General features: G+C 38.5%; 1 protein-coding gene across 2 annotated transcripts in view; it reads left to right on the top strand.

The window, feature by feature from the left end:
* Positions 1-12,744, top strand: part of Sycp1 (synaptonemal complex protein 1) — a 103,213-nt gene that overhangs the window by 13,920 nt on the left and 76,549 nt on the right. For both annotated transcript variants that reach the window (XM_037206945.1, XM_028877272.2), the window contains 2 exons: positions 9,974-10,043; positions 11,033-11,106. In XM_037206945.1, coding sequence (XP_037062840.1) covers positions 9,974-10,043; positions 11,033-11,106 — 144 coding nt within the window. The remainder of the gene's footprint in view (positions 1-9,973; positions 10,044-11,032; positions 11,107-12,744) is intronic.

The raw sequence follows: 12,744 nt of genomic DNA, 5'->3' as shown, positions 1-12,744 counted from the left end.
TTGGTTTTTCGAGACAGGGTTTCTCTTGTGTAGCTTTGCGCCTTTCTGAACTCACTTGTAGCCAGGCTGCTCGAACTCACAGAGATTCGCCTGCCTCTGCCTCCCGAGTGCTGGAATTAAAGGCGTGCGCCACCACCCCCCGGCTTCATTTAACTTTTATGAAGACTATTTAAAGCTACGTGACAGTTGCTTGATATACACATGCTTATTTTATATGTATGCACATTCTTTCTCATACTCAACATAAAATTTCCAGTACAGTGGGCTTTGTATTGTATCCTAAGTACCTAAAATAGTTCCAGACACGTAATAGGCATTCAGTAAATATTTAGTAAATGAATGAATAAAATAATTTGACTTTTTGTAAAGTAAAATTTATTGAATGTTAAGTAAATATGTACTATCAGGTGATGCAGGTGATGCAAATACAATTTTGAATTCTTATGAGGCTGCCTCATGTTGGGGAAGAAAGAAATTTAATAAGCACAGATAAGTCTAAAATGAGTTTTGATCTTATTACTTGTTTGTATAAGCCCCTTAAAATCTTATGCACTAAGGTAGGAGATTATTGTATGTTAAAATGTGTTAAGAGAATAGAGTGACAATATTCTCTTTGTTCTTGTTCAGTGTTATATGACATTAGTCATTCTATAATTTTTTTACATGCATACAAATATGTAAATATCCATAAAATATTAAGTACATATAATTTATATTGTTAATCCCACCAGGATTAACCACCACCATAATTTTAAGCTAAATTTGAAGCAAGCTTCAATTAAATGTTGGGCAGGTTGATGGACTCTGGCCAGGTCCATTCCAGGCTTCCTATGAAATGGTGACTAATCACATTTTGCAGAGGCTTAGAAAGGCAAACCCATAAGGCCACTGTACTTCCCACCAGGTCCAATCAGGGGCAAGAACATATCCTGATGTATACTTCCTACCTGCATACTTACTGCTTACATCCAATCAGGCAAGCGTACATCCTGATGTACTTCCTGCCCATGTACCTCCTGCCTACATATGATAAAGCACATTCAGTGTAGATGAGTCAAACAAACTTGTTTAGGGAAGCAAAAACATGTCTTTTATCTCCATACAATAGCTCTAGTTTTCAGTGTATTGTTTCAATTGAGTATTTTTACATTCTTGAGTTGTATCATGAGTCAAATCCTTGACTCTTCAATAGGTACCTGTTTATATTGAGATCTAATAACCATCATCTTAATGATACCCAGGCAGGAATTATCATCTAGTTAAGGTATTAATGTGCAAGAGCTAACATGAATTTGTGGAAACAGAGGGTCCAAGGCCCTGAAATGGCTAACATCACAATTACTATCTAGGAGGAGCCTAGAAATGAGAATGGTCACCAGTTACTTATTTCATCTCAGGTCCCGCTATTTTGCAATGTTTCTTTGAGTATAGCCAGACTATCTGTAATTAATTCCAAAAAGTTTTTACAGAAACAACAATTTTCTCTTAAAGTTATACAATAACCTCTGTGTTTTATGTAGAGCAGGTCAAGTGTCTTATTATATTGTAGAAATATTCCAGTGAGTGAATTTACCTGTTGATATTTCTGGACCCATTTTCCTGGTATGACAATTGGCACTACTATAGGTAGCTATTTTGTTCCCTATGCCAGGAAGTTTTTTTTTTAGACTTACTATTTCAGCCTGTTAGGGACAAGGGGAGACATATTCTCTTCTGTAACTGCTCTGGCTGAAGCTAGGATATGTTGTCAGGGCTCAGGAAGGCTGAAATCCTAGTCAGAAACTGGGAGTGGGATCAGGAAATGGGGTGTTCGTCAGAAGATTCTGGTTAACTGACCCAGCTGAAGAGACAAGGAGCAGTCACATTGGCTAAACTGGTTTATATTAGCTTTTAGCAAATCCAGAGCTCAGCAGTTAGCAGTCTGCAGCTGATTCCTGGATGGCGTCTGTCAGCCAAGTGAAAATTTGCTGAGACAGATACAGATTAGCGACAGAAGTTAAAGTTTAGGAATTTAAAGAAAAATCTTACATTTGGAACTTTCAGGCCCATGGTCCTAGTGATTGGGGGAGGGGAGGAGTCCTAAGATAAGGAAAGAGATCTCACTCTCAGGAGTAGGCAGATCAGGAAACATAGGCTGTACTCATCTGGAGTCCTTTTGACCTGAGAGAGGTGTATCCAAGTCTTACAACTCTTTTGATTCTCTTAAGCTTACATGAAATTTTTACTTTGCAAAAAGATATGTTTTAGATATATTCACATTAATCTGTGCTGAAATTGAAATCTATATTGTAGAAAAAGCAGCTAACAGGTGTCTATATAACAGCTGGAGTAGACTCATGCTTTTGAGTCCTAGCAAAGACCATAGCTTTGGGTTAAAAAGCATGAACATGAATGAAGGCCATCATAATTCTATGATGACAATTAGGGTAGTCACCACTCTGATTACAGGAGAAGGCCAGTTCAGGCATCCTCTTCACTATTGCTAAGAGTCTTAGCTGGGGTCATCCTTGTGAATTCCTGGAATTTTCCCTGGTACCAGGTTTCTCTCTAAACCCATAATGGCCACCTCTATCAAGATATCTCTTTCATTGCTCCCCCTTCTATCCCTCCCCCAACTTGACCATCCTGATCCTTCATGTTCCCATTTCCTATCCCCTTCCTCCTCCTACCACTCTGCCCTTCTCCCCCATCCCTAGTTTACCCAGGAGATCTTATTGATTTCCCCTTCCCAGTAACTGATGGAAGCAGATGCAGAGATTCACAGCTAGACATTGGACCAAGTTCTAGGAGTCCTGTTGAAGAGAGTGAGGAAGGACTGTAGGAGCCAGGGGGTCAAGATCAGCTGACCTAATCTCGTGGGAGCTCACTGGACTCCAGACTGACAGCTAGGGAGTCTATATGGGACTGACCTAGGCCCTCTGCATGTGGGTGACAGTTGTGTAGCTTGGTCTATTTCAGGGGCCCCTAGCAGTGGGAACAGGATGTGTCCCTGACTTTTTGGAATCTATTCCATGTGGTGGCATGTCTCCTTCAGCCTTGATACAGGGGGGAGGAGCTTAGCCTGCCTCATCTTGCTATGCCATGCTTTGTTGACTCCCATGGGAGGCCTTACCCTTTCTGAGGAGTGGATTGGGGGGGGGGGCGTAGAAAGGAGAGGGGGAGGGGAGAACTGTGGTTGTTATGTAAAATAAGTACAAAAAAATTAATAATAAAAAACAGAAAAGAAGCCAGGTGGTGGTGGCGCACGCCTTTAATCCCAGCACTCTGTGAGTTCGAGGCCAGCCTGGGCTACCAAGTGAGTTCTAGGAAAGACGCAAAGCTACGCAGAAAAACCCTGTCTCGAAAAAAACAAAAAAAAAAAAAAAAAACCAAAAAACAAACAAACAAACAAACAAACAAAAAAAAACAGAAAAGAAGGGCTAGAGAGATGGCTCAGAGGTTAAGAGCACTGGCTGCTCTTCCAGAGGACCTGAGTTCAATTTCCAGCAACCACATGGTGACTCACAACCACAACCATCTATAATGTGATCTGATGCCCTCTTCTGAAATGCAGGTATACATGCGGACAGAACATGTGTACATAAAAAATAAATATTAAAAAAAAAAGAAAAGAAAAAAGCATTAACCCTTTTTTCCCCTCTGTCCAGAGAGCCTGATATATAGATTGGACAGAAATGTTTTTAGCCTGATAAGAAGCACTTTTAGGTCTATACTTAGGAACAAATTTAAAATCTTGAGCTTCTGACTGACAATACAAATCATTGCTCTGCCAGCTTACCAGGTCTCCATTGATCAGTGTTAAAACTTTGAACTTTTTTTTTTTTTTTTTGTTTTTCGAGACAGGGTTTCTCTGTGTAGCTTTGTGCCTTTCCTGGAACTCACTTTGGAGACCAGGCTGGCCTTGAACTCACAGAGATCCGCCTGCCTCTGCCTCCCGAGTGCTGGGATTAAAGGCGTGCGCCACCACCGCCCAGCCTAAAACTTTGAACTTTTGAAATCTTAGTATAGCAATAGCATAGAAGGGGAAAAGAAATCTAAACATTTTTTTCATATACCTTAAATCACTTCCTTTTACCTTTACAACTTGTATTTACATATTTTAAATTATTTTCCTAGAATTTAAATATTCATATCCTTAGACCTTTATACATCTTAGAACACTTTCTTGGACCCTCAGAACCCTTAGAAATTTCCATCTAATCATTTATTAGAGCATAGTTATTACTGAGAATAGTCATTGCAAAGCAAGTTCTTTTTTTTGTTTTTACATCCTAACCAAAGTTTCCCCTCCTTCTTCCCAGGCTCTTTCCCCTCCTTCCCTACCCCCCCATCCACTCCTCCTCCTCTGTTTCTCTTCACAAAAGGGCGGACCTCCCATGGATATCAGTTGGTATATCAAGTTGCAGTGAGACTAGGCACCTCCTCTTACCTTCTCTTCTATTAAGTCTGGACAAAGCAACCTGATAGAAGGAAAGGGTCCCCAAAACAGGCAACAGAGTCAGAGACAGCCCCTGCTCCTACTGTTAGGAACAAGCTACACAACTGTAACATACATGCAGAGGGCCTTGGTCAATCCCATACAGGCTTTCTGGTTGTTGGTTCCATCTCTGTGAGCCCCTTTGAGCCCAGGTTAGTTGGTTCTGTGGGTTTTCTTGTGGTGCCCTCGACTCCACTGGTTCCTACAATTACTCCTCCCCATTCTTTCAACAGGATTCCTTGAGCTTTGTCTAATGTTTGGCTATGGTTCTCTGCATCTATCAGTTGCTGGGTAAAGCCTCTCAGATGACAGTTGGGCTGGGCACCAATCAATGAGTATAAGTAAAATATCATTAGGAATCTTTTCATTGATTTTTCTCCCTCCCTCCTCCTCTCCTCCCTCCCTCTCTCTCCTCCCTCCCTGTCCCTCTCTCTCTCTCTGTCTCTGTCTCTGTCTCTGTCTCTTGCCAGTCAGATATAGTTCTAGTCTAGGTCTCTGGGGTATCCCATCTCTGGGTCCTGGCCTTCAGGGATGAACTCCCTCTCATGGGTCTCAAGATGGGCTAGTCATTGGTTGCCCACTCCCACAATTTCTGCACCACTTTTACCCCTGTACATCTTGTAGGCAGGGCGTGACTGGCTTGGTGTCCTAGTTCCTCCACTGGAAGTTTTTACCTGGTTATAGGAGATAGCCATTTCAGGCTCTGTATTCTTCATTGCTAGGAGTCTTGGCTAAGATCATGCTCATAGATTGCTGGGGGTACAAAGCAAGTTCTTTTAAGTAACGGAACAGTAAAAAGTTAGGCAAAGTAGGGCAATCAACCCTCCAGTGTCCTGCTGGTCCACAGTTTTGGCTGGCTCTTGGCAGGCAAGGTACTGGGGTAAGTCTTGCCCAGTGGTTAGCATTACTATAATCCAGGTAGAGTTGTGGTCATGTCCCATCTTCTTGGAGACCTTGGGGTCACTGCTAGGAGCTAGGGAATCTCAGCCTGACATAGTTAAGTTTTTCTGTTAAACATTTAAAAATTCCATATTCAGCTGATATCTGATAGGTTTGAGGACCATTTTATCTATTAAGTATATCTGAGCTAAACTTTGCTTGTTTTTACTTATTTTATGCTTAACCTTGAAAATATATACAGGAAGCTAAATAAGGCTTATTTCTGTAATTAATTATACTAGTACTTAGCATAACTATAAGTATAGTTCTGAACACATTAAAGAATTTGATCCTGTATGAGGTGACTAACCATTAACTTGCATGTCTTAATTATCTTTAACAGTTTACAATAAGTTAATAGCTTTTATAAGATTAGGGTTTTATAGCTTTATCCCTGTTAAGTTTAGTCTTAAAAAATAATTTCTAAATTGAAGCTTTCTTATTGTCAAGATAAGATTTTAATGCATAAATACAGCTTACAGAGGCTGGGTGGTGATGGTGCACATCTATAATCCCAGCACCCAGAAGGCAAAGTCAGGTGGATCTCCATGAGTTAGAGGCCATCCTGGTCTACAAAGTGAGTTCCAGGACAGCCATGGCGGGTACATAGAGAAACCCTCTCTTGAGAAATGAAAAAAAAGAAATACAGCTTACAGAGAGACTTGGAACTTTCCTGATCCTTTTATAAGTACACCATTACAGAATATATTAGTTTATTATATGACTCAGTTTATTAAAATAGCTAAGGCTTAATAAAATTAGCAAAGACAATGAGGTTAGACATGCATTCTTTTTTTTTTTAAGAGATTTATTTATTATGTATCTAACATTCTGCCTCCATGTATGCCTGCATGCCAGGAGAGGGCACCAGATTTCATTATAGATGGCTGTGAGCCATCATGCAGTTGCTGGGAATTGAACTCAGGACCTCTGGAAGAACAGCCAGTGTTCTTAACCTCTGAGCTATCTCTTCAGCCCTAGCCATACATTCTTAAGCCTAAATAGACCTTAGGTAAAGAGAGACATTCTTTATTCCAGTGGCTCTTCCTAATGCTGTGACCCTTGGACATTGTTCCATATGTTGTGGTGACTCCCCAAGCATAAAGTTATTTTTGTTGTTATTTCACAACTACAATTTTGCCATTTGTTATCAATTATAATGCAAACATTTGACATGCAGAAGTCTACTACCCCTATGAAAAGGTCTTTCGATCCTCAAAGGGTCATGATCCATAGGTTGAGAACTGTTGCTCCAAGCTCTTTACCAGACTGCTTAGGTCATTGTCTTGCTGCACCATAAGATAGGAATATCCCAGTTTCTGGTATTTTAGTGTTTGGTGCTCTTATCTGTGACCCTAACTCTTTAGCCTTTTATTTATTTACCTATTTAATTAAGGTCATGTATTAATAATATAAATATTTTATAAACTTAAATTTAAAAGCTGTTCCTTAAAATATATCCAGTTTTTTTTTTAATTTAAATTTTCTGTAAAACTCTAAAAAATTTCCTCTTATAAAAGTTTAAAATTTTTCAACTGTGTTTTCCTACAATATCAAAAAGATACAGGGCACAACCATAATCTGCACAGGCCAAAATCAAGCTCCAACAGTACAAATAATTCAGTGTTTAATACTTGGGATTAATATTTATAATCCTTTGAGCTTTCCCAAGGGGCTTGGGTCATCTCTCTGGCCCCACTTTTGGCAGCATACATAGCCTACTTTCTATAGGCCCCCGGTGACTCAGTTTCATTGCAGCTGGTGTTTCTGGTGACTATTACATGGCACTGGCATCTCCAAAACTGGTAGTGTTCCCAATTGCAACTGGGCTTTCTTTAGGAACTCCAGCCCTGCTACACACTGGCAAACCTCAAATGTTCTCCAAGATCCCTTTAAAACAAATACCACCTGGGTGACTCTTACGTTACAGTGTTTGGTTGCCAGTGTAAAGTACATTCTTGTATATGAATGTCTGGAGGTGCAGCTTTAATACCTAAACAAGCATTGTTTTAAAGTCCTGTATATCTTAAACCTTGTTTTCATGACTGGACAGGAATTATCATACAAAAATCCATCCCAATCCAAAGTATCTCGGAGACTTTTGTTGTCTCCTTGGTTGTGCCACACCATGTGGGTTACCTTTAATCAAGATGGCAGTGAAGTCACATGACATCTTCCCTCTCCAACTCTGGCAAAGGTGGCTGTCTATAGATGGTGGCAGGCCACGTGTTGCTTATATCCCAAAATGGAATCATGCCATATGGTTCCTTTACGATTACTTATGTATAGATTTTTAACTATCAACCCTATGTTGTGAGTTTTAACTTTTTTGTTACAGATATTATAGATTCTTAACCATATCCAATAAACTTACAAATCTTGAAACTAGTAATTCCTTTAGCTGCTCTGCCTTGCTCTTTTCTCCCTGTCACAGTTCTTGACCTGGATGGATATAGAGACTTTAAAAGCATGCCTGGGTCTGAGAAAGGCAGAGCCATAACCCAATTCTAGAGCCAGCTTCTCAATAAGGTAGAACAGAGTAAAACAACTTTAATATTATGCATATCCAAAAGACATTTGAATCCCTATTACATTAGATTCACTAGCCAGAAAGCTTAGAGATAAATTCTGAGCCTGGATAGCTAGCAGCAAGAGAAACAGCACAGTAAGTTCACATATTCAAAGAAGACAAATCAGAATGTGGTGGCCATACATTTACAGTTCTGTCTGAGTTCCATGTTTGTAACAAACTTACGTACACACCAGAAAACACAGACCCATCCACATACACAAAACAGACAAAACTTTCCAACCAACCAGAATCAGGCAGGTGGGTGACGTCACGCTATTTGCACTGGACAGGAGAATATTGGGGTCCTAGGTCTGGATCCTACAGATCAGACCAAACTGACTCACCACAAGTCCTCTGTAGAGTAGATGCTTGCTGCATTTCTCAGCATGGTAGTTCACACAGTCTGCCAAAGGCAGCCTCAGAGCCTTGGGGAGTGTCTCAAGGCACTTGCCTTCTGAAGTGGCCCCACAGCTCTGGAGTTCCCATAGTGAAGGTCAAGCTTTAGAATTTGGGTAGGTGATCTGAATCTCACTGAGGCCTCCAGAAAATGTTAATTCCACCAGGTGAGAATAAGACCACTACAATTTTAATCCATATTTGAAGCAAGCTTTATTTATATACTGAGCAGGTTGATGGACTCTGACCAAGTTCATTCCAGGTTTCCCATGAAATGGTGACTAATCACATTTTGTAGAGGCTAAAGAGGCAAACCCCTAAGGCCACTGTACGTCCCACCAGGTCTAACCAGGGTAAGCACATACTCTGATGTACTTCCTGCCTGTACACCTCTTGCTTACATCCAGTCAGGAACAAGCATACGTCCTGACCTATTTCCTGCCCGTGTACCTCCCTCTTGTTGACCTTCTGTGTTACTCGGCCAGTTGAAGAGAGTCACTCCAGCATGTTTATAAGGGCTTAGCATCATCATCATCATCATCATCATCATCATCTTTATAAGGGCTTAGCATCATCATCATCATCATCATCAGCAGCAGCAGCAGAATCATCAACTTCTGATGGAGTGACTGCCTCATGGCTTCACAAAAGCCTCTTTATTGTTATACAAGAGACACCTTTAGCAAGTCAGTTTCTGCATAGTAAAACCTCTTATCTGGAATTGTTTGAAGGAATTATTACCTAAGCAATTCTCAACCATACTAAACTTCCTGGTTTGCCAGGTATGTCTCAGGACTAAGTTATGCAAAGACTCTGAATCCTTTAAAAGAACAACTCAGATAACAATCCCTGACTATTTACAAAAGATTACTTCAAAGTCTAGATGCTGTCACTATGGAATTCAAGCCAGATACAATGGATCTGTTGAATCTTTTTTTTTTTTTTCGAGACATTTCTCTGTAGCTTTGTCTTCCTGGACTCACTTTAGCCAGCTGCCTCGATCACAGGATCCGCCTGCCTCTGGATAGCGTGCGCCACCACCGCCCGGCTGAATCTTTCACTACACATGTCTACATGTGATCAAGCACATCTGGTGCAGATGAATCAAGCAAACTTGTTTAGGGGAGCGAAAATGTGGCTAATTATGTCCCATAAATAATAGCCTCCAGTATTTCAGGAAGTTTCTGTCTTTGGGCAAAGGGCTTACAGGTCGGAGGCATTTTTGTTTTATGAATCTCTTAGGCACAGTAATTAAAACTTAGAATAGTATATTTGCAGGGGTGTGCCTGCCACATGGTGCATGTAGAGGTTGAAGTTAGTTTGTTCTTTCCACCATCTGGATTCCAAAGATCAAACTCGGGCTGAAAGGTTTGTTAGCAGATACCTTTGTCAGCTAAGATATCACAGTGGCTTCATTATAGACATAGCTTATATCTTTTTAGTAAAATATTATGTTACAGTGTTTGCAGTTTTCAAAGTTGTATGAATTTATATCCAGTGATTGTTTGGTCAAATTTATTAATATTTTCAAAGTTTTAAAAAAGTTTTTTTAAAAAATCTCATTTTAAAACTTAAACTTTGTATTCTAGAAAATGATACTAGCTTTTGAGGACCTTCGTGTACAAGCTGAGAATGCCAGACTGGAAATGCATTTTAAGTGTAGGAGTCCTATTTAATTTTCCTGTTGCTTTTCTGCTACTTATGCTTTATTAGATTTTGTTAATATTTGTACCCCTTGAATTTGATGCTCTCAACTATTATATTTCATATTATCTTTGCTTTTGTAAGCCCCTCAAAATCTTGTTGATTGTGGCAGGGAATTAATATCTATGTTAAAATTTCTTTTGGTTTTGATACCACCTTTTCTATGAAATAAATTTTTTTTTTTTTTTTTTTTTTTGGTTTTGTTTTTCAAGACAGGGTTTCTCTGTGTAGCTTTGCACCTTTCCTGGATCTCGCTCTGTAGACCAGGCTGGCCTCGAACTCACAGAGATCCGCCTGCCTCTGCTTCCCGAGTGCTGGGATTAAAGGCGTGCGCCACCACCACCCGGAAAATTATTGCTATTTTTTTTTTGTTTTGTATTTTAAATTTTTTAAATTTATTTTTAATTTTTTTATGTGTATTGGTGTTTTGCCTGTGTGACAGTGTTGGAGTCCCTGGAACTGGAGTTACAGACAGTTGTGAGCTGCCATGTGGGTACTGGGAATTGAACCTGGATCCTCTGGAAGAGTAGTCAGTGCTCTTAACCGCTGAGCCATCTCTCCAGTCCCTGAAATAAATTTATTAATGGCTTATATTTAGTTTTTTAGAGGCATTTAGTTTTGCCTTACTTATTTATATATTTATGGGTAAATTAGTATATACATATTTAAGGTTTGTTATTTTATATAAGTATTCTATAGAATAGTTTTTATGTAAGTGCTGTTATGAGCTATAGCATTTTAAGCTATAGCTTTGATACTGTATACAGTCACTATTTTACTAAACAGAATTGGCAGAAAGAAAATACTAGTTTTTAGTGCACTAGAAACTTTTGAGATTTAGTATAATTTTGAGATAAACAAGGAAAAGACATTTTTAAACTTTGTTGACAATGGAAAAGTATGCAATTGTGTTAAGACAAGGTTTATTTATTCTATTTTTAAAGTAAAGGAAGATAATGAAAAAGTCCAGCACCTTGAAGAAGAATATAAGAAGGAAGTAAACGACAAGGAAAATCAGGTTTTAATAAATAACCAACAATTTATATTCTTTTAAAAAATTCATTACACATAATTATTATACATAATTATGAGGTACAGTGTGATGTTTTGGTTTATGTCTACATTGAGCATTGAGTAGTGATAATATTAGATTAATTAGCATATTTATCACTTAAACTTTATAATAAGTTCATTTAAATTCTAACTATTCTGAGATTAATACTGCATTTTTTATATTTGTTACTTCATAAAATACCTAAAAAGTCAAAAATTGTTTGCTGACATGAGCTAATTTATATGATATAATTTGAATATTATATATTCAAATATTTAGCCTTTTGCTTAAATTAATATTCAATTATGCACTTATTGGAAGGTCAGCCTTCAGTGGTTTTGAATCAGTGAATCTAAAATGTTTATATCAGTTTATATTGCTGCAAAAATGTGAAAAATTTTGTTCAAACAAAAACCCTATTAAATAATATAAAGATGATCATTGGTACCTGCATATTTTGCAATTTGTTTTGAAATTTACTCTTTATAACACCAATGAAAGGAAACTAAGACATTCTGTTGTTTCTTTCTATTAATATCATATAGTAGAAGACTTGAAATGGTAAGTCTGTATTCTCTGATGTTTGCATGAATGTCAGTTTTAGGTTTGTATTGCTATCTCTTTTTTATGCTTTGTGCTTGCCAAATAGGAAGTGATATATAATAAGGGATCCTGGCTGGGCATAGTGGTGCACTCCTTTAATCCTTGTACTTAGGAAGCAAAGGCAGACAGATCACTGTGAATTCAAGGCCAGCCTGATCTACACAGTGAATTCCAGGACAGCCAGGGCTTCATAGAGAGACCTTGTCTCAAAAAGGGAGAAGAGATCCCCTCTTATTTCCTCCCATCTTCTCTGGCTTTCAGAAGATATCTTGTAATCACAGTTAAGGAGGGTATATATTTAAACAATAATAAAAAATTAGAAGTACAGAAAGGATGCTTAGAGTTTTATATTGTGATTAAAAGATATTTCAGTTATGCTTCTGTTGTGTGAAAATCTTTAAACAATCTTTTTGTATTTTAACTTTATTTTTAAACCAGATTTCCAGAAGAAGGAAGTCTTCTTAAAAATCAAAATTGTGCTTATTTCACAAAACATAAAAGTAGAATAAAAAGGATCATTTTGGAATTCTTGGTGCCATGTTTGAGACTATAGATTGTTGGACTATCTTGCTGAGTCATTGGCCTGCTAGTGTTTTTTCTTATGGATTTGTAAATACCATTGTAAGAATTTTCCAGACAGTCTAAATTCCTTCCTTGGGATAGAAATGTGACAGATGGCATTATGGAGCAGTTTGACAGGGTAGGAAAGGTCAGATGAGTGCCTCTATTTTTATGCTGACTTTTCCATTCTATCTTGTATACCCCTTTCTCACTTGCAATATCCATTTTAGAGATGATCTGTTTTGTTTTGAGGTGCTGGAGCTTAAACCCAGGGTCTTGGGTATGCTAGGTAAGTGGTCTGCTATTTAGCTCTATCCCAAACCTATCTTTTAAAGTTTGTATGCAAAGGTGGAGCAGGGTTAGTTCTCTGATGGCGTTGGCTGGTAGGTGGTAGAGTCCAGAGTGAACAGGTGATTTTTTTTCTTTGTACTTAGTCTT

Source organism: Peromyscus leucopus, chromosome 6, assembly GCF_004664715.2.
Source record: "Peromyscus leucopus breed LL Stock chromosome 6, UCI_PerLeu_2.1, whole genome shotgun sequence".
NCBI classification, from domain to species: Eukaryota; Metazoa; Chordata; class Mammalia; order Rodentia; family Cricetidae; genus Peromyscus; species Peromyscus leucopus.
This window is presented reverse-complemented; position numbering and strand designations above follow the sequence as displayed.